Source organism: Apaloderma vittatum, unplaced genomic scaffold (assembly GCF_000703405.1).
Source record: "Apaloderma vittatum isolate BGI_N311 unplaced genomic scaffold, ASM70340v1 scaffold8298, whole genome shotgun sequence".
Taxonomy (NCBI): domain Eukaryota; kingdom Metazoa; phylum Chordata; class Aves; order Trogoniformes; family Trogonidae; genus Apaloderma; species Apaloderma vittatum.
This window is the reverse complement of record NW_009729007.1, coordinates 27816-50554: the sequence shown is the minus strand read 5'-3', so window position 1 is coordinate 50554 and position 22739 is coordinate 27816. Positions and strand designations below refer to the sequence as shown.

The 22739-nt window shown below is 41.3% G+C and overlaps 1 protein-coding gene across 1 annotated transcript in view; it reads left to right on the top strand.

Annotated features, from left to right (window-relative positions):
- Positions 1-7395: 7395 nt before the first annotated feature.
- The window catches only part of LOC104277600 (cytosolic phospholipase A2 epsilon-like), a 31300-nt gene continuing 15956 nt past the window's right edge, over positions 7396-22739 (top strand). The window contains exons 1-5 of the mRNA XM_009874283.1: positions 7396-7422; positions 13207-13279; positions 16880-17016; positions 17615-17746; positions 18340-18380. Coding sequence (XP_009872585.1) covers positions 7396-7422; positions 13207-13279; positions 16880-17016; positions 17615-17746; positions 18340-18380 — 410 coding nt within the window. The remainder of the gene's footprint in view (positions 7423-13206; positions 13280-16879; positions 17017-17614; positions 17747-18339; positions 18381-22739) is intronic.

The window sequence follows — 22739 nt, the reverse complement described above, 5'->3', positions numbered from 1 at the left end:
AGTATGTTTTGACCAATCTCATCAGGAGGAGGTATACAAAGGCTTTGGTTGTGGACTAATAAATATTCAGGGAACGGGAATCCATGCAGAATCAACATCCATACTAGCTTGTTAAAAGAAAATTATGTATTTTATTCAGTACTCTGTGAGGACTAGTGCTGGTTCTGGCATTAAAGTCATTGACAAATCATGATTACTCCTAAAAATTCTCTTCACTGTTTCAGGGAATGGAAAGACAGATGTATAGCTACAGGGTCCTATTTGTGTATACAGCCATGGAAGAATGAGATTTCAACCTCACAAAAGTCTGTGTCAGATCTGAGTGCAAATCTTGGTGGTGTGTGGTCTTTCAACCAGAAACCAAAGCAAAGATGAAGCAAAGCCTTGCCTTGTTCACAGATCTCTGCTTGTGACAATAAAGAGTAAACTGGATACCAGAAATGTTCGCCCCAGGAAAAGGAAGGCTGATAATTGAAGAATGGAGCTGTACAATGTCTTATGTTTTCACAGCATCCATCTGTTAGGCAGAAATCTTATCTGCAGTGAACTTGCCTGCTTGGCTGTCATTACTCTGAGTTTGCATTTTTGATGAACTACCTAGCCTGATTTTTCTGCCAACTGTCTGATAAAAATTATCCATCTGCATCCATTTTGGCTGAACTTCTCTCTGAACTGTTGCCTACCAAGCAGGTTTTGAAGCTAAGTGACAACAGTTAAGGTTTCAGGGCTGGAAAAACAGTTTTTGCAGCCTAAGTTTTGGCCATAACTGTGTCTTCATTTATTCACCTGCTGTGAGCTCACAGGTGTTTGCGATGGCATTAGGGTTTGAGATACCCAACCCCTTTGACTTCTGCAGTGTTATGATGGTCAGTGTGTAGCTGCTGCTACAATTTAATTCCCGCTGCCATCCAAAACACAGACAGGAGAGCATTAATCAGATTTCCATACTTGTTTTTAGATAAATGATTGATTAAGAATATGTATTTAACTGGTCATTTTTTGATCTTTCTTTCTCTTGTATATATCAATATACATGCAGTGTAATAGCTGCCTTTGAAGTACTAAGTACCTATGCATAACCTTATTAAAAATAAGAGTCTTATAGATGCAATCATTGAAATTTAGGTTCTTTGGTTTTTTTAAAGTTTTATTAACTTCTATGGACTCTGCTCAGCTAGTGAGTTGGTATAGGAAAAAATGCTTCTTGCTTCTGATACCAAGAAATCAAATATTGATGGAACAAAGGCATCCATGAGCTTTGCTATAGACTCTTGGGGAAAGATGAAAGAAAAGCTTCTACTTCAACAAGGATAATTTGAGGTTTACAAGTGCAAATATTGGCATTTGGAAATGCCAAAGTGTTAATTCAGTAGCAAATAGTGCAGCAAGTGGCTAGCAATGTATATGTGTCTGTATTTTCAACGGTCTTTTCTGTTCCCCTTTGCAGTCTTCTCACTCATTACACTGGTGTGAGTATTTTAAAAAAAAAGTGCATTCATATCTATGCAAGCAGCATGTTTCCAAAACCTTAGGAGTCTGGGATCTTGTGTCTCCCTCTCTTGTGCCATGATGAGAAGGTAATGCGCTTTGTCATCTAGTCTTACGGATCTCCGTTTATCAAGTGGGAGATAACATCTTATTTTGTTATCTCTAAGACAGTCCTTTTTCTATCCATCGGTTCAATTAACAGGAGGTAACAGTAGCAGGTGTCTCCTGTCAAGCTTTGCAATATGAATCAAACCAATAACATCTCCCTTCGTAGGAGGAAACGGCTGGCAGAAACCGTGGTATCACCTTTCAAAGGTTGTTGAGTCTAACAACTCTTTCCTTTTTGTCGGTTACTGGTAAATTTTTCACCTCTGCCCTCTTAACCAGAAGGGAAATTTTTCACGTTATTTTCTTGCCCCCGTTCAGAATGATTTGGTGCTATGTGTCACCAGTAAGACGACAATAGTTTTCTGTGAACAAAGAAGAAAAGGAAGATGTCACTCTGACAGCTCAGGTCTGTTTGTAAGTTTATTTTTAAATGATAATAAACCAGAGTTGTAGAAATTGATTAGGCTTTTTTTTGCTAAGTATCTTTTAAGTATTTTAAAGATCATCAAGATTTATTTTTACAGCTCCAGAAGATGTAAGAGAGGCAGTGCAGTTTGTGCCTGCTGTATTCCACCGACGGCTTTTTGGTGGTTGCAACACTTGGCGTTGAGCCTTTGGCTTTACTCACCCAAGGTGTGGTGATGATGTGTGGTTTTGGCAGCAGGTGCAGAAAATTATGATGGCTTAGAATGAGCTGAGGAAAGGGAGTCCATTTTAAGAAATCTGTTGAGCAAGCCACTGAAAAATCTTAGGCTGGCCAAATTGTCCAGCTTTACAGCTCGATGTTTTGACTTTCCTTCCAGTCAGACAAATGCTGTTGTCCAAGCTGGGACTTGGCTCTTACCTTGGTGGCCTGTGGGTTTTCTCAGCAGTGGACTCATTTGGGTTTTTGTCTGGGGAAGGAAAGGCTGCTTCTGTCCTATTAAAACTTGCTTATGTTGTTTGCCTTGCTGCAGTATCTCAGAATCCCACCTGTGATGTGATGGTGAAAAACAGGGTAAAAGGACAGGGGAAGAGCTGTTTGTTCAAATGCCTTGTCAGCTATTAATAAAAATAATGAGAGATGTTCAGTGGTACTGTTGCTGTTTTCCTAAGGAAGGAGCTGAGGCTCGGTGACATATCAGACATTTTGAAGTGAATCAGCATTGACATACTCATTCCATTGAAGATCCAGGTAGGCCAACAACAATTTCTTTTTGTGAAAACACCCTTTTGTGACCTGTCACACAAGCTCTGCTAAACGTTAACGACATGGTCCTGTAAGCAATTAGCTGTGAATCTTTAGAGTCTCACTTAGGATTCAAACAACTCTCAGGCTCACCATAGATGAAGTTGCTCCCTTAATTAGCTGGTGACATGGCGTGACTTCCTGATATTCTGAGAATTGGTTCAGACTGAAATTGGCTCTAGGTTTTCTTGCAAAAGTCCAGGGCTATGTGTATTGCCACACTTACACCAGAGGAATTACTGGCTAATGACCTGACACAGGCTGGTGCTGGTGTTCCACATGCCTGCGGTCTGGTGAGGTTAGGAAAGCAAAAAAGTTCCTTGAGCAGTGTCTGAATTGTTGAATGAAGGTCAAAGAACTTCGGCCTGTTCCTGCAAAGGCAGAGAGAGATGCTGCTGGATGCTCAGATCTGCAGAGCACAGGTGGAGGCGGAGAGAGAGAGGCTGTGAGCTGCTGATTTTTGAGATAAGGATTGGAGCTGAAATGCTGTTGCACCAAAACCAAAGGCATGTATTTAAAGGATTGCATGTATTGGGAACAGCTGGGCTGATATGTTACTGGTGATTTTTGGATAGGAAAACTGCACGATTGCTTGGGGTGAGTGGGTAGGAGGAGGGAGATTTTATCTCTCCAGAATATATTGAAGGCATGTGGAATTGCTTTAATGAAGTTTCTCAATAGTCTTTTGAAGGCACTATCCTCCCTCATATATGTCATAATCAGAACAGTACGTTAAGTAAAAATAATCCCCCCCACCCCAATGAGTTAGTGCAATCTCAATCTCTGGTGATGGATCATTCACCTTTCATTCGCAGGAATTTAAATTCAGATTCAGATTGAAGGTCTGTCCTGCCTACAAATGGATGATACAAAAAATTTCAGAGTTCTTTAACTCGTGCTCCCTTCTCCAAGAGTGCTCTCTCAGGAAATCTTTTTCTGCATCTTATATGATTTGTAATTTTTTTTATTTTTACCTTATGTGATACAAAGCATCAAGGATATTGCAGAGTATTGAAGAACAGATATATTGAAGGTGTTGTATGTATCAACATGAAAATAAAATACAAACATATTAATGTGTAAGTTACATTATTCTTTTCTTCTTTTTTTTTAAATGCCAGACAGTTGCTTTAGATTAGTGACAGGCCAATAAGTATCTAGTCAAAGCTGAATTTTCAGACTGAAGTCTGATACTATGGGGAAGGAAGTGACTCTTCATCCGTGGTAAATCTTCTTGTGTGCAGAGATTATTGATCTTAGGTCCATTGTGTAACTGGAATTTGACTTGGACTGCTTGCTGTCTTGTTTGATAGGATGAGGTCTGTATTGGTTTTGTAGCTTATGGAATTGTATTTTAAAAAAATAAAAATAATAAAAAACCAAACTGAAATGCTAGAGCTAGGGAAAATTCCCCAACTATAGATCTGACACTATATTTCTATAAATCTGATACCGTATTTACTTTATTTGTTAATTTGCTTTATTTGTTAATTCTGAGTACTTTTTTTACTAATGCGTCACCTGGCTGTCATTTTGTAACACCTCTAGCATGTTTTTGGATATTTGCATACCCTTCCTGTCACGTTCAAGGTGTTTAAATGATGACCAACTCCCACTGTCATCCCAAGGCACAAAGATACTTTTCTCTTGCAATAATATGAAATCCCCCATTAGTCATACATTTCTGTAGTCCCACATTATCAGAAGGTGATGAAGTGGTGTATAAGGTAACCGTGGGATACCGCATTCAGCTGTTATCGCTACCTGCAACCTATTGCACTGAGGTATACAATTATTCAGATACCACGTTGGGGAAACTAATGCTTGCAACAGGGTAATTTAGATGAATTTTGACTGCCTCAGATCAGCAGGATACTTATATTTGCTCCAAGTTCCCTTAAACAAGACACAGATACAAAGTCACATTCATGTAAATGTGCACTACAAAGTAGATGGAGAGCAAAGGAAAATTACATCCTTCTCCTTACTTGTCTTGCAATTGCTCAGACCTTTAAAGAGACTGCTGTGTGTCCTCTCATTAGTAAAGCAGTCTCTCTAGTCTTTAAAAAGCAAAGAGTGTAAGTAACATGTATATAAAGATCACTACTGGTTTAAAATTATTTACACTGCAAACATGATTGCTCGAAAGAGCCAGGACTTTGGATAACATCACACACGAGTTTACTTACTGCATGCTTGATAATTGTCTCTGAAATTCTCCTTGAATTGTGGAAGAACTAAGGAAAAATGCAAAAAAACGCCAACAAAGTACTTAACCTTTGAAGTAGTAATCTTTTTGAAATCGTAACCCTAGGGACACATTTCTACCTCTAAAATGCCAGTGGGACAAACTACACTATTATGATTTTTTTTGAAGTAGATTGTGTAGTTCCTTAGAGCTGTCAACAAGTTAAAGTTTTCTCACTGACGACAAGGCCTTGCTGTTACGGGTCTTATGAGCAGTGAGCTCTTAGTTCAGTCAGGAACTTACTGCATGAATGAAAACGGTTGAGATTGTAAATCTTGACTTGCACTGAGCTTTTAAAGATACTTTATTCCAAAGCCTTCTTGTGTGGCTTGGACAAGCAGCAGTTAAGGAAAGATGTCAACAGCTACAAAACTTGGTGGTGGTCATGAGCAGGAGAGGAAGAATTATTAGGAGCATGTTTTGGGTATGGCGGTGATGACATGATTTTGAGAAAGGGAAAACATAACCTGAGCATCAGGAAACCATTCAGCAGGCAAAACGCCCTGACTGGAATGATGTTCTAGATTGTGAAGTGGTATCTCGCTTATGGATCTTAAAAGTGACATGGGTAAGAGAATGTAATGTCAGGGAATCTTACATTGGCTGTTGGGATGGTATAAATGTATATAGGTATATACAACTGCTGAGACAACTTAGGGAAGTTGGATAACCCAGTCTCTTTCCTTTGATAGAGGAAGTTTTACAGACATTTTTAACTGAAACATATTCCCACATGAAATTTTAATTCTGGAATCTTTCCAGGGAAGCATTCTTCTTTCAAAAGTTGCGAAGACCAGTTTTGCAAGAACACAAATGATTCTCAGCTGTGGCTGCTTTGCCTGAATTTGTTTATAAGTAACACAGATATAAAGTAATAAAGACAGAAATTAAGGGAGGTATTTTGTCTTTGGGGTAGAGATGCTCATGTCCATTGGAAATATCTTTTTGGTCATTCTTTCAAGGAGCGTTTCAGATGCTGTAGTTTCATACTTATGAGCCTTTTTCCTTTGATCTCCTGAGAAAGCTGTGCGAAGTGTGACTACAGACTGAGCAGCAAGCTCTTAAATGCTCTAGATGAAAACCACCAAGTAGTACCACAGCTCATCTTGGATAAGACCTTCTGAACAGTCATCACGTGTGCAGACATGAACATATAAGGAAGCGACTTGCATGTAAAAAGAGGATTTTATTCTATTGACGTTTCCTCAGATGACACCTGCTCTCTTCGTCTGTGCAAAACTGCTTTGATCCTGGCCTCCATGGCACAGGGGAGTGCGTTTGGGTGACATCTGCTGCTGTTGGCAAGTTTACTTTCTTTCCCTGAATGAAGTCAGTCATTCATCAGTGGGAATGAGATCAATTTTAGCATAACTGCTTGGATCTTGTGATGCAAGAGTGAGAACCAGCTGCCTCCTGTCGTCAACAAGACGGGCCGGAAGGAGTGTGGCCGGGTGAGAGTGTGGTCTTGCACGTTCCAAAGTCTACCAGCCTTGCAGATATGTGCTAATTCAGGGCTAGTGTGATACACAGCTCTTACAGGCAGTGAGTCACTGCACAGCAGAGCGAAGAGGAATCGGGAAGGGCTCTCTGCCTGGTGTTTCTCCCAGGGTGTCTGCTGGGACCGCCATGGGAGTGAGCACACAAGGTCCCTTTGAAGTCATCTCTAAGGATGGATGAACTTCTGCTCTCCCTGGCCCACGCAGGAGACCACAGCCCTCTCCTGCCTCACCCTTCCGCCCCCAAGTTTCACCTACTGCTTACAGCTCCTCCCTTCCCTCTCGTTGCTGAGAGGGAACATGGGTCCTGCAGTCGCTTAGTTGTGGAACTGCAATTGGTTTGCTTACCTTGCTGAACTATGTGCTGCTGTGGGAAGACTGCCAGAAGTATCTGAACTTGTAGTGTGGAAAGAAGCTGTTGAGATCTCTCTCCACCATGATGGTGGCAGTGTAGAGATAGAGAGCTGTGATTTAATTAGTTACAAGTGCTTTTTTGGGGGGGTGTAGCAAATGTGAAACTTGTTCCTAGCAGCAGTGTTTTCAAGAAAGCAACCCCTGGGCTGAAAGGAGCCTCAGTGTGTCCTCCCAGCCATCACAGTAGGTACAAAAGAAATCATTCTTTGTTCTGCTGACTCAGTTGAGGTGCTCTAATAGGCTGCAGGAAGCAGGGAGGGGACTGCCTAATGACTGGAAATAATAAAGGGGTGGAGTGGGAGAACCTTGTCATAAAATCCCTATTCCTCCACTCCTAACCTGCATGAGGAGCTCCTGCCAGCTGTACAACTTGGTGTCTTTTAACATTGGACTTACATGCAACTGGGGCTGCGATGGGATCAAATTTAAGTTCAAATGAGGTAAGTGAAGAAGCCAGTAGCAAACAAGAAGTCGTCTGATGTTCCAGTTAAGTTGATCACGGAGGAGAATGAACTGTTTGAGGTGTGCTGGCAATCCACAGAAAGCAAGTTTGATGTTTCTCAGATCTCATGGTTCTCCCAGTCTAGCCTTTTACAGAACCTCATGGCATGCCTGCATTTTCAAGCTATGTTTGAAGGCTGACAGTATAACCTGTTGTGCTTCCTTAAAACCAAAAAACTTCATACTGAGGAAATACAAAGTTGGCACACAGTTGTGGTAGGTCTGGTGGTTGGTAAAGTACGTAATAAGTGTTGTTAATGAGGATAGCTCTAAGCATGGCTTTAAATGTGAGATGTTTTAAAGTGTCAGCGTAAAATAAGAGTTTAACATGGAGCTTAGCTTTCTTAACTTTGCCTTGTGTTGTTTTTCCTAGACTTTTACGGGCACCTCAGCACCAGCGGTGAGAACGGTAGGTGGTGATTAGCTGGCCCTTCATTAAGTGTTGTCCAGTGCTGAATGTAGATCACCAGAAAAAATGTTAGGAATTCAATGGCTTGGGGGAAAACTGCGCTCCAATATTTGCTGGATGCTGAAAAGCTGAGCTGTGACTTCAACTCTGTAGATGAAATATTGCGTGGGCTCTCAGTAAACGCTCAGTAGTCTGGTTTCTGTCGGTGTCTGATGCTTACGCTGCTGTGAGCAGGTGTTGCATTGTTTCTGGGCTGGTTTGTACTTCTATATTATTTTCTATATGCCTTTTTTGTATGTTTGATTCCTTTGGATGAAGCACCTGCTTGTCTTTATTCCTTCATAAGGAGCAGGTCTTTCCATGGTTCTTAGTGCTGTAGTATTCCTTGTAGTCTCTTTTTGCTGTAATGATCTGTTGTTGAGCTTGCAATTCTCTGTGTAATGCTGTGTTTAAAAACACAGCGTCGAAACAGGTAAAACTGTGGAATAAACAAGTTGTGTTCAGCCTCCTGGCAAGCCCGATCTCATCAGCCTCGTAGGAGTGGGAGCAGTGCCCAAACTTCTCTGAATGCCAAAAATCAGAGCAACGAGGTGTTTCGTACAGGCTGAGCAGAGGCCGAATGCTTTGCATGGGCAAATGGAAATTCCCATGGCAATTAGCAGATGTTCACTTTAGTGGGTATTAGCATAAAGGAAAATATATCAGATAAGCTGCTATGAGCCAGCAAATGGGAACAACGGCAGAGGCAAGAGCACGGGGCTTTCTGCAGATGCTCATAGTGGGTTTGGGGCTGCAACACCCTGGGGCTCTGTAGTCGGAAAGATGGACTCTGGCCCCTGCTGCAGTGATGGTGGGGGGTTCCCAGCTGGGTTTATTCTAGGCTTTGAGTCCACATGAGGGATTTGCAGGGATACAGAGATCGTCCCAACAGTGGTAAATTCAGTCTGCCTCATGAAAGTTTGCTGTTCTTGATAGCGTCTGATACATGATAGTGCCCGAGAGCTACTTACCTTCTCTAGTCAAAGTGAAATACTGTGGTGTAGCAAAGACTATGCAGAGTTTCTTCAAAAAACAGCATTTAAGATTATGTTTAGGCCTCTGTGTATATGCTCACAGCCATAAGGAAGTATGTTAGTCTGTATTTAGAGGATCGAGCTGTTTTGTTTTGTTTTGTTTTTTATCCGTAGGGCTTTCTACATTGTTAGTAGGTATCTAGATATGAGACCAGAATGCTTCAGTGACTTTAGAATATATATAGCACATATGGTTAGAATATAGCACATGGTTTAGAGTAGTATCCTGAGCCCCTTCTTTCTGTCCTAACTATTAAAGGAAATCAGGAAGGACCTGAGGGTTTGTTTTGTTTTTTTTTTTTCCCCATGAAAGTTGGTATTTATTATGATAAATATGTAAGTATAGTATATCTGAGTTGGTTTTTGTTGCTTAATATATCAGTTAAGAAAATCACCTTTCTTTACTAGGGTTTCAGAGCAACCCACGGGATGTGTGTGATTTAAGCTTGAGTGGCCTTCAAAATTAAAGAGAATATGTAAGATATTTGGTATGAAAATGTTGTTAGTGCCCTTAAGGTGACAGGCAAAAAAAGTAGTACTTTTTGGATTACTCAAATAACTGCATCGTATCAAAACAATATAGGCTAGCATGGTCTTGAGAAAAAGCCAGGTTGAACTGTGGTAGTGCTTGATTTGGTTTCTCTTCTAAGATTTGGATTCATTCTAACACTCAAGCTGGAAGAGAAGCAGGAAGAGAAGAAAAATTACATGAAAATGGCAATCTGAAGCCACATAATTTTTGCATAGCTCTTGGAAAGAAACAGTCCTTGAGTAGCTTCTCCTCCATTTGTGGAGGGGGTTTTTTTTGTTTTTTTTTGTGGGTTTTTTTTTTTCTGGAACAACCCCACTGACTTTACTGGCTTAGTAAGACCCAGGAATGGGATATTTTAAAACGTATGAACTAAATACAAAACATGTAATGGAGGGAAAAGTGTTTCTGCTGCGTTTGCCTGAAGTGACAGACACTGGAACGTCATGAAATCCTGCCCATCCTTGAGGCTCCAAAACTCTTTGAAGTTAAAAGGTGACACATACCTGACCCAGATCAGAAGCAAGGCCACTATCTGTCTTTTGAAGTCCTGCCACTGTTTTTGGCAGGGCTGTTTTCTGTGTTGTTCTTCATAGTGTGGGTTTTTTTAAGTAGTGAGATTTCTATTTCTTTTAGAAGAGAAAGCTAGGAGAAGAGTGGCCTGCTCCAAATAGAGCTAACACACTGTTTTACTTAAATAATTGCCCTTTCACATGATGTAACTTGGGAATGTTGTGTGTGTTTTACTCTAGTCTCCTCAAGGAAAAAAGATAACTTTTAAGGCTGGAATTTTACTGAAACAGAGCAGTTTTAGAGCCTGGTTATGTATCTCTTATTCATATGGATGAGCGTTCATGTACAGGAACAGTTCTATTGACTTCCCTAGGACTAGATACTTAAGGATTGCGCAAACGTGCCACAGGACTTAATTGAACTTTTATCTGACGTAGGATAGGGTGACCAAGTCCTGCATTTGCAATCTTATATATTTAAGTAGTTTCAACAGTGATTATTAAAATGCCTGGCTTGTGTTTCCGGTCTATGAGGTAACAACCATGTCTCAGACAAAATAAATACAGAAGTTGAAAGTCTAAGTGTGCGTAATAACTGACCTGGGAGGCTTCTGACCTCAGAACTTACCCAGTGTGTGATATGGTCATCATCACATTAAAGGGAAAGATGTGGAAGTCATTGCCTATTGCTAGCAGATTATCCTGTTTAAGATGCACCCCCAAGTAGTTTTTCTGTGTGACTGACAGCTAGACGTGACAAAGCATTTGAGCACCTAAAGGTTAGGAGCTATAAGGTCTGACTTGCAAGTCTCTAGCATGGGAGTGGACTCTGCAACCCAGAGCAAGGTGCTGAGAATTGATTCAGGGTGTTTGGAGAGTTAGATACACCAGGATGGGAATTGCCACAGCTGAGCAGGGATAAATACCTGCGTAAATAGGTAACGGGGACAGCTGAGCACAGAAACACACTTCTTAGATCCTATCTCTTTGTGCCACTTAGGGCTGCAGGGAGGTACCACTGTCCACTTGAGATGCAGAAAGCAGAGGTAGAGTAGAGCTATTTTTGAAAGAGCTAACATTATTTCCTTTAAAATGGTGTCCAGCCTAGTTATCACAGCACTTCTCTGGGGATGGAGAACTTCTGCCTAAGTCCATTCTTCTGTATTCAAGGGGTGCAAACCCCATCCTTCCTGGGTAAAGATATGCTCCACCTCTTCTGCTGAAATACCACTGCTGAGGACAAAAATATTTAGGATTTATAGGGTGAGAAAGCAGGGACCAAGCGTAAATGTAGCAAACATCAGTGGTTTTGGAAGGAATAGACAAGCCTTGGCTGTTGGTCTCTCTGCTTAGGAGTGCTTCTGTGTTTGACCCAGTTCTATTTAATGCATATAGAGAAGCAGTTCTGGCAGTTCCACTGTATAATTTGAGCGTGATGTCTTTTTGTCCTTTGGTTGCTTTTGACTGGAGACTGTAATCTTCCCCTCCCCTGCAAAGAACTAGTTTTCTGTCAAGGTGTATCTGTTCGAGTTCTCCTTTGTGGCCATGTTTGGGGTAATGGAGCAGGTAGAGATGTCATACACAGCTGAAATGTCCCACAGCTGACGATTCAAGTGCTTGCAAACCATGCACCATAAAACTGTGCCCTGTGCTAGAGTCTGGATATGTTAAGGTACTGTAGAACAAATATGTCCATGTCACTGACTGCTCCAACCCTCCTGCTGCTGCCTTGTTGACCTTCAATTCTGTATCTTCAGACCCCTTGCTGACCCTAAGGGAAGTGCAAGAGGATATGCCAGGGATTATCCAGGCTGTTTCTTGGAGGCTGTTCTTCATCTCTGCTGCATTTTCAGAGGTGCTGAGGTTTTCGTCGGTGGGAAGAAGGACCTACTTCATTATGTTGTGTTAGTGTCCAATGTCACACCAGATTGCCAGCTGCTTAATGCTTTGTCAAAGCATTGTGAAACACTTCAGGATAAGCCTTGTGCCACAGCTGGAAAGACAAATGGTTGGACAATAGTTATAGCATGTACGAAGGAAAGAGCAGCAAGGTACATTTTATTAGTTAACATCCATGTATCATTTTTACTTTTGCTACTTATGATTAATACAGACACTTCAGATGCAAAATAATAAGACCCATATGTGTTAGGACACTGGGTTAACTTTACTAAGGTATAATATGTCTATGATTGTAGGTGTGAGGGGATTTATGGGTAGAGTTACTATATGTTCTTCCCACCTGATATAGATGGAAAGCTTAGACAAGTTTTTTGCGCATGAAACATCTGTTTCTGTTCTACAACAAAATCAGTAGACTCAAAGCTAAATACCAATTTGAAAGAAGAGTAGAGAGAAATGAAATCTGAACATACATTGGTTTTAAAAGGAAAGATGGTACCTACAGAGCAGAGATGTTAGTGTGGGAGAGGAGAGAAAGATCTTAAGTAGTTATCTCCAAGGTGAAATGAGGAAAGAGTTAATTTATAGCCTGAGGAATATAAGGCCATGTTAGTATGAGCCAGGGAAGTTATGAGCCACTGTAGAATTAGTGTGTCTGAGCCCAAGGTGTCTGATATCTGGTGGAGTTGTGAGTTAATTCCTGAAACTGTCTCTGGGAGGAGTTTCACAGCTTTCTGCTAGGGGGTTGGGGCTGAAGATCAGAGATGAATCAAAGCCATCATGAAAAGCATCTCATCCCCATCGGCTGCGTTTCTGGCCCTGTAGGCTGCGCGTGGGAGCTTGTGCTGGTGCAGGAGCTTGTGCTGGTGCATGGGGGTCGCTGAGCTCTCCTTCCACAGCTACGGTGACCGTGTTTGGTGTCCCAGATACCACCTGTTCTCTTGCAGGCCGTGGGGTGTCAGAGGGGAGGACGCCCACGCCTGTGTGTGCCATAGGGGCATCCGTTGCGATAGTAATGGACTGGTGTTAGAAAGGAGCCATCTTTATCGTGTTGACCTCTCAGCACCTGTTCTCAACTCCTGTGTGCTTTAGAAATCTGTTGCTTCTATTTCAGACCCGAAGAAGATTCTGCGCCAAAAAAATTTTTCACCCTGCTCCACTTGGTTTGATAAGTGATACTGGCTCAACTTCAAAAACCTTTTTATAACTTATGTCCTTAGAACTTTAGGGTTGCAGCAGTCTCTAACTGTCAATGTTTTCTGTTTCCTTTTTTTTCTTTCTTTTGAATTGTCGGGCAGAGACCAGTATCTCCTTTCAACTTGCTCACTGTAAAAATACTAAGAGTGAGGAATGTCCGGAAGGCAGACTTACGTGAGTACCTCTACTATTCTTAGATGTTTATTATAATTCTTGAAAGTAAATATTTGGTGAGTGTTACTGATATATATATTGCTGCAAGTTTGAAAGAATTAATTTTATTGTGAAACTGAAACATTGCTTTCTGTTCTTAAGTATAAAGAGGCTAACTCAAGCAAGGTTTGATCTCTTTTTTTGATCTCTTGCTTTCGTACCTCACTGCATGAGATGTATTTCCTACCCTTATGTCATCCAACTTAGCTCTGCTGATCAGAGGGCTGCTCTTTAAATAATGAAAATTCTTGTACTTTTGACTAAGAGACCTGGGTATTCCCTACAGAATTTCTGGACAAAAGAAAGAAGGGGACTGGTGATGTAAACATAACATCATCAGAAGTGAGAAAGCCTATGAAAATAGCAAAATTATACCCAAAAACATTCTATTACTTCTGCAGAATTTATAAGTATGCAAGAAGAGTAGAGAGCAAACTTATCTGAGGTTGTATTTGGTGGTTTTTGGCTGGAGGGATGTGGTTGGAACACGTGGAAGCCGTGTTTAACAACAACAGTATTTTTTAATTAATGATTACTATCGGGGAATAAATCTCTGCTGCACTTACTTGTGGTGTTCTGGGTTACTTACTCCTGTGTCTTCTGCAATGTAATGCTCCTGTACTTATTTATCTTTTTCCTTTAATTTTCTAGCTTTAAAAAAATCTGTTGTGATTCACTGAATGCCTTGTTTACTGCTTATGTCATAATATTTTTTTACTCTAGCATTGACAGATGATCGAACTGCTTTGTTGTATGATAATTACTGTGCCATTTTGATAAAGGGGTTTGGCTTAGTAGATGATGTGACAGCACCTTATAAGATGCAAAATTCTGGGTTTCTTAGAGATCAGAGGTCTGTTTTCCTGTACAGAAGCACACCCTTTGTGGCCTTACAGTTGTACGCACGACTTCTTGTTTAACAAAATCCACATGTTCAGCTACCTCAGGGGTGATCTGCACCAACCAAGGGCAGTCACTGCAAATGCATCTGCAAACCAGCACGCACGATTGCGTGTGCATCTGTGCCCTCCAGCAGGCCGCCTGGTTCTGCTTCAGTTCATTGTGGTTGTCCTCCTTAGGAACAGCTTGCTGACAGTCACTCCTTACCACGCTGAATCATACAATGTGTTGAGTTGGAAAGGACCTTTAAAGATCATCTAGTCCAACCCCCCTGCCACTGTAAGATCTCCCCAGAGCCTTCTTTTCTCCAGGCTGAACAGCCCCAACTCTCTCAGCCTGTCTTTATAGGAGAGGTGCTCCAGCCCTCTGATCATTTTTGTGGCCTCCTCTGGACCTGCTCCAGCACGTCCGTGTCCTTCTTGTGGCGGAGGCTCTAGAGCTGGACACAGTACTCCAGGTGAGGTCTCACTAGAGCAGAGTAGAGGGTTAGAATCACCTCCCTCAACCTGCTGGCCGTGCTTCTTTTGACACAGTCCAGGTTGCAACTGAATCGTAGTCTTTCTTCGTGAAGCCCGTCTGCCCTATCCTATTGCTTCGTTACCTTGTATTTGGATCTGAAGAGCAGATGAATATCATATCGTTACTCCCTTGAGACGCCCCATACTCAGAACTTGGGCATCCTGATCTGACAGAAAGATCTGAAAACTTTTCAGCAAGAATATTGTCTCAGCAGAAAGTTTGTTTCCTGAAGGAACTTGAGTTATTGTGGAAAACCTGTTTGTTTTTTGTCTGCAGTGAGAAGGATGTTGCAGGTAGTCCTTTTCTTTTCTGAGGCATTAGAAAGGCAAACATTTCAGTTTTCCTCGAAACCTCAGGATTTTCAACTATGTGAAAATATCCCTTTTGTACCTCTTTTATAATGATAACAATATAATGCTTGTTACAGTTCTGAGTTACCATTTATTTCTTCCACTTTAACTTTCCTATTTTTCTAATTAAACCTTGGTGTTCTCCATGTCAATGTGGGTTTTGGTTGGTTGGTTTGGGCTTGGGTGTGGGGATTTTTTGTTGTTTTTAGTTTTGGGGTTTGTTTTGTTTTCTTCTCGTTAGTGCAGTGTTTGTGCTTAACTTATTGAAGTGAATCTTTCTTTGTGATCTCTGATTCTCATGTTCTGATTTACTTCAACAGTGAAAAATAAATATACTCTTAAAGTATTTCTCCCTGCTGTTGTTCCAGAGCAAGACAATTTTAATAGATTTGGGTATGGGCCTGGAAATCTAGACCCTGACACTGACTGCATTATGGGATCTTGGGCAAGTCATTCACGTTTTCTGCAGTGCACTTACATGCAAATTTACATCTGATTGCTTGTGCCCTTCTGATCATGTTTGGCTAAGGCCACTTTCTGGGATTCCTTTCCTTCCCTTCCCGCAGTCATTATCAAGGCTTTACTGATTGTGATAGCGTGGTTAAGTACACAAGCTTGGGAAAAGTATGGCTGGTAGAAACAATCCCTGAAATTTCTAGCTGTTACCAAATGATAAAAATGAAATAGGTGAAGAAAATTGTACCTAATATGATGTAATAACACTGTTACAGGTTTTGAGCATGATGCAGGGATTGATTATGGGTTGAATTATTTGACCTCTTCTGACTCACAAGGTTGCTATAAGAACCAGACGATTAGTTGAGCATTGCTAAGGTGAAATAGGGAGAATATGTGTTGCTTTATAGGTATAAGAGAAAAGCCATCGGCACCTGTATCAAGCCTCTGCAAGTCTTCCTCCCTGGAGGTTCTCCCTTCAAACATGGGAGTTCAGGGTATGAAAGGAGCTGATGTCTTTGGTGGCACCCACAGTCTCCTTCCCCAGGCATGGGTGATGGCCAGGTTTTTCCAGTCTGCAGATAGAGCAGTAGGAAGGATGAATAGTAATTTAACTGTGGTGCCAAAACTGATTTTGTTTTCCAAAAGGGTTGCTAAGAAAGGCACAACTTCTAAAAATGTTATCAAATACATAAATGACTATGAAATTGGTACACTTAAATTTGTGATGGGAAATAAAACTTCTCAGCTTTGCTTTTTGGCCAAAAAAAATTTAAATCTGTTGTTCTTCATTTAAGCCAGTACTCTGATAATGGCTTTAAATTAGTTAAGGCACGGAATCTGGGGAGGAAACGCTAGAAAACAAGTCTCTCTGCAGCCCACAATGAAGATTGTGAGATCTAAGCATCAGCACAGCCATTCCGGAGCTGATGGGAGTGCCTGTGGCAGAGGACATGTACCAGGAGATATTTTCATGTTTTGACAACATTATCCTGTCTCAGTCATTTGAATAGTGATGAATGTAAAGCCAAATGCAGCACGGAGAGGCATGCATGTACTGCACATGGAGTACCATGTTATTTCAGATATGAAGTAACATTTTAAAAGAAAAGAAAGCCTAATTTACAGTGAAAAGGTGGGAATAAGTGTGGCAAATGTGTGAGGATTCTTCTGCTTTGCCATGAGTGCTTCACGGTGTTATTTGCCCCTCACCCGGTGTATTTTTAGGAATAAGTTCCCCCCCGTGTTATTTTTGTCTTACTAGGGTTAAGTGTGCATTGTGCAGTAATTCTTTCTCTGGATCTATTGTCACTCTGCTCGTCTTCTTCTTCTACAGTCACCCTTTCAGACTGCTATGTGACACTGTGGCTGCCTACTGCCTCAAGTGAGAAGGTTCGGACCAGAACCATCAGGAACAGCAAAAACCCTGTGTGGAATGAGGCTTTCTGCTATAAGATCGACCGCCGAGTGAAGGTAGTGAAAATAAATGGTTTTCACCGTTTGCTGTCTGCAGATGGTTAGTAGATGGTGCAAAATGGCAATAAACCAATAAGTATAGTGCTATTTTCCAAACACTGGAGGTGTTAAAGAGTCCTCAGAAAAACCTCTGGTGCTTACATCCTCCTTGGTATTATTCCTTTTCATGATCTTGCCCTATACAAGTGAAACTCAAGATAAAGATTGCGTAAAAATAGCACTAAGATCACTTAGTTCTATGTATGATGGAAAGGAACTCCTTCAAACGTTCTTTAAGTACCTGTTTTATACACTTAGAGCCAAAGACCATAAAATACATGTGGAAACACTCAGTACAGTTATTTATCACGTGTTCTATGTGACCTGCTTGTCTTGTTTAATTTCCTGAGGCACACAAGCCTGCTTCTTTGTGTTTGTACAGTTATCAGGACGAGTTAATACTCCCAAATCCCTTTCCCTTTTCCATTTCTCTGTTTTCCTGCTACCCCTAAAACTGGTGGGGAGCGGGAGGAAAACCTAGTCTCAAGATTTTATTGCCCTATCAAGCTATTAGATACAAAAATAACTCCATGATACTCTTAACCTCTTCTTGCAGAATGTGCTGGAGCTGAAGGTTTGTGATGAAGACACGGTCACCAGGGATGATGAACTCTGCACTGTTCTCTTTGACATAGATAAACTCACTGTAGGACGAACTGTTCGAGTGAGGTTTCAGCTGAATCCGCAGGTGAGCAATGGTATTGATAAGAAAAAAAGCAATTTTTTTCCTTCCTTCTGTGGTATTTCATTATAGGAATAAAAAATCTACTTAATTTGTGTTTTATAAGAAAAGACTTATTTTCTGTATGATTGCTCCATGGTAGTATTTGTTAAGAGCAAATATCTGTGCTAAAAATCTAGGGTGGAACCAACTAGAATTAATTACCCAATGCCTTAATTCTGGATATTTCTGGCATCTTTGACTCTTAGTATAAGTTCTGAATTTTCAAGCACTTTAATAATATTAAAGCAGCTGATTTCTTTTTGTGTTGGGAACTAAAATCTGAAAAATGGCTCTATTAGCAGAATAGCAGTTCCTACATCTACATGCTTACATGATATTTAGATTTTTTTTAAAAATAATTTTAGCAACTGTTTTTTCACTATGCTTAAATTCAATATTTTTAGTTAGCACCACAGGCTTTTTTTGAAATTATTCTTCTGGGAATTTTCCCAAGTGCTATTTTAAATATATATATTACAAATTATATGTAACTGATATAATGAAAACTACGAAGAAAAATAAGTAATATACCTTTTCTTTCTTTTTCCCCTCTTCAGGCACGTGAGGAGCTGGAGGTGGAGTTCACATTGCAGAACACGTGAGTAGAGTTCTAAATTCTAAATAAGCTGTGTAAAATAGTCTGGATAGCTGGTTCATATGAGATGTTGCCTCTTAAATCTACAGTCTCTGGAAGCAGTATCTAGATGTTTTATTTCAATCTAGAAAACTGGAATTTCAGAATACATATTTTTAGATTTTAAATATCTGAAAATGTTATTTTTGCCCTATTTGCCTACTACCTCCTGGGCACCAACTTCCTCCTGTTTTCCTTCTGTCATTAAATTAATACAGAAGGAAGTATGAGGACAATTAAAATATTTTGACCCTTAGAAAGAGGAGTGCCAAGCCCCAATGTCTTAGGTCCCTCATTCTTGGGGAATCTGGCTTTTCAAATGCACAGCATTATAAAATGCTCTCCTGTAAGCTGCTCCATTCAGCCCATTTGGCTACACGTGGGGAGCTGTGGTAGGCTTGAGTATCACCTCCAGCCGGGAGAAGAACTAAAAATTCTGCATCTAGTAAGGAGCAGAGATCACTGTGGGAGGCTGAGGAAGCATGAAAACTGGAGGAGCAGCACTACCTTCACTTGGTAGGCTCAAAAGGTATTGGTGGAGTTTGACTAGTGGACATGTTTACTTCAGGTCATTCATGCTGTGGGACAAATTTGGGAGCTTGTCACTCTAACTGGAGAGGGAGTCTGGTGTGGGATCACGGGTGTTCTAGTCTTTCCGCATAATAGGCTTTATGACTCTAAGGAAGTTACTGGTAGGGATTTCTGTTACCAGTTTGATCGTAGAATCATAGAATGGTCTAAGCTGGAAGGGACCTTAGAGATCATCTAGTCCAACCTCCCTGTCATGGGCAGGGACGCCTCTCTATGTTATTCATAGACCTTAGAATCCTAGAATGGCCTAGGCTGGAAGAGACCTTAGAGATCATTTAATCCAGCCTCCCTGTCATGGGCAGGGATGCCTCTCAACTAGATCAGGCAACACACGTGGACTGAACGGGGATCAAACTGGTGACCTTGGTGTTATCAGCACCATGCTCTAACCGACTGAGCTAACCGACCCCCTATTGGACTGCAAGTGGTGTTAAAACAATATTAGAGAAGGGATGATATTGCCACGACCTTCTCAAGGCATTCGGGGCACTTCAGAAGCGCCTGGCAGAATAATATGCTGCTGGAGACTTTCAATAACATGTTTATTCCTCACAGAAGGGGAAATTGGGACTTGCTGGAGAAAGGACAGTAGCTCAGTGTTATGAAAGGAGAAGGAAAGATTTCCTACTGTTCAGAAATAAAAAAGCCATCAGAGAGAAAGCAGTCTCAGAATCTCCTGCTACAACTTGTGGAGACTCGCCAGGGCACACTGATTGTTGTTTACTGTGCCCCAAAATTGGCAGAAAGCCCAGCAATGGCTAGACATTGTCATAGAATTGGGGAGGGGAGCTTCCGTAGATGTCCCAAGTTTGCCTGTCTATGGTCTTCCTTCCTTTGCAAGTTAGGATGGCTTAACGAGTTGGTACAGAGAATCCTACTCCTGATAATCCTGTCTTTTGATGAGGGAGGTCCAGGCAGGTTGTCTGACTTGAATGTTGTGCGTGAGTGGGTTTGCATATGACAATGGAGGCTGGGATTCATCTCAGAGCATGTGTGCGCCGATTCCATATCAAACTCTTCCCTTGGGCCTTGCAGCCAATTGCCTTTTCTTGAAGACATGTTCAGTAGATAAAGTCAGAAATTCAGCAGTTTCTACAGGGGCTGTCTGTGTAGGAATTCTACTGGTTGTAAGATGATGGTCAGGACTGTACAAATAAGAAGGACCCTTGGCAGTCCCAAGGAAGAGGTTTTAGAAAGAATCATGGTCATGGGCTCAGTTGCTATAGCAAGAACACATCTGGGCCACTTTTATCATTCATAGTACCTGGGTGATCTGTGTAATAATCGTGGCCTGAAGAACTCTGCATGCAAATGGAAGAAATTGCTGCATCATAAGTCAGGGAACATCCCTGTGAGATCCTCATACACTTCTCTGGGTAAAAAGGGCTTCTTGTCAGAAGGTGGATAGACTTTTCCCCTGCTATCCTTCATTTGCATTATTTCTTGCATATACATGGTGGTCAAAGCTGTCCTGCCCGTCAGTCAGATATGGAATAAAGGTGTAAGTGCATCTGAATTGATTAAATATCATGGTCTTCGTAGGATGTTAGGAGGGGATTTTTCTCCCCTCAACACCAAAAAGTGTGAAGTTAGGAGTAATTAATGAAAGGGTTTGTGCACTGAATTTGGAGACAATGGGTCATATTACCTGGGATAATCTGCAGAGCCCTGAAAAGGTCTGAGAGACTGAAGTAGCTGAGATGGGTCACCAGAAAGCTCTGGATCAAACCGTGCTCTCTTGTATTGAACAAGCTCAGCGGGTCTTTGCGAGGGGTTTTGGTGTTGCTGGATGGGAGAAGTGTTGACAGCGATTAGGGGTGATTTTCAGAAGGGGAGAGACAACCATAGCGCTAATAAGAAGTACGGATAACCATGAAGCACAGTTTCTACAAGTCCGGTGTTGTGAACAGTGCAATGAGAACATGCTTTTTGGGAGTAAATATGGCGGTTTATCTCTGAAATTAATAATTATTCCCACCAGCACATTTTGTCTGATGCTGTTTATCTGAAGTAGTTTTCATTCCTTCCACATCTTCATTATAGACTTTACCAATTGCAAAATTTACGTTGTTAGCCTGTTCTTTCTTTCTGGCATTTCACATGAATAATATCACACATGAAGTGCAAGCCCAGGCAAAGAAACTTTCTTGGGTTGCAGCTACAGTAGTGACTTTTTCACTCATGCGTTTTATTTGCCTGTTGACCTCACTGCAAAAATTGTGTTTTGATTTACCAAAGAACATTGTAAAAATCCCCCTCATGATACCCTGGTGGGCTGTACAAAATTGGTTCCTGCATTCATTCCCATTATCTTTTATTTAAAATGGAAGAAAATCTTCACTTTGGTAGCTTGGTTTCCACAAGATGAATCCCTTCTCTCGTTTTGCTTCACTCTTACGCCACTCCTGCAAATGCTCACCTCTTGGCTGCCGCTGCCTGCGGCGAGTGCTGAGAGCCAGACGTTTGATCCCAAGGACATGGAGAGGAAGGCATGACCCTTCCTCCAAGTGCCTTTTTCACCAGCAACCAAGCCAAGGGATGGCAAACGCCCACATGGTGTTTTATGGGCCCATAACACGAGCCCAGCTGGCGTGAGAGCTGCTGCCCTCGAGCAGCAGCGACAGAACAGGTAAGGTCGTTGTACACAGGTCACTGATTTGCGTACTTTTGCTGCTTTTTGTGTTGTTTTCTGGTGGTTATCAATGATGATGTAGGATTTCTCCCCTTGTGTTCCCACTGGTAGGGTCCAGCAACAGCATGAACCTATAAGAGTTGCTACAGACACGGGGTCCCGCTGGACTAGGTGGCTTCGTTCGCTCAACATCCCCCTCCCCTCTGACTTCTGAAGCCCACACGTGATATTAGGGGGCCACAAAAAGACTTCTGATAAACTAAAAGGTACTTTGATTTTCCAAGGAGAGGTCTGAGGGCCCCAGAGTGTTTGCTGGGTCTCCTGATCTTGGCCTCTTTTGATCTTACAGATGTCCCAAGTTGAGGAGGTGCATCTCAAACAACTCTTAGAAGAATGAAGGACCACTCTTACACAACTTTTCATCTCAGCTCCCTCTACCTTTTTTTTTTTTCTTTTTTTTTCAAATGTGAAAGACGATGTTTAAAACAAAGCCTACTTAATGCAAATAAATGTAAATAGGTGTACAAAAAGTTGTATAAAAGTTAAGTATTAATTATTGAAATATGACAAAAGCATGAGTTTTAGAAAATAAAAGTCTTTTATTTTCTTTCTGTAGTTCTGCTGTGTTATTTTGAGAAATTTCCCCCATGCTGAAGGAGGGACCAGCAGCTAGCCATTTGGTTGGGGTGCTGCTGAGGAACCTCTGAGTAGGCTGAATCTCCATCCATGGGAGCCAAATGTACTGTTTGTGTTTGTGTTTTTGTGACAGAAAGTCACAGAGCCTCAAGGAGCACTGGTGACAAAAGTTTCAAGTCAAGAAAGATGACAACCAAGGAATCTCTGAGGTGAATATGGTTTTCTTTATTCAAATAGTACCATCACCCATGCTTTTCCTGTTTCATCAGAAAGCTTGGAAAAGTAGCCTGCACTATGTGGAAGCTACTAAAAGGAAGAGAAGCTGGATCTGATATGAAAAAGATAATAATATTTGCAGATAGGTGTAAAAGAAATGCAGATTCTCCAGTGAAATGGAGCACAGCAGCCTAAAGGCAAACTATAAAACGAGAATGTATTTGACTGTGACTTCTTATACAACATTG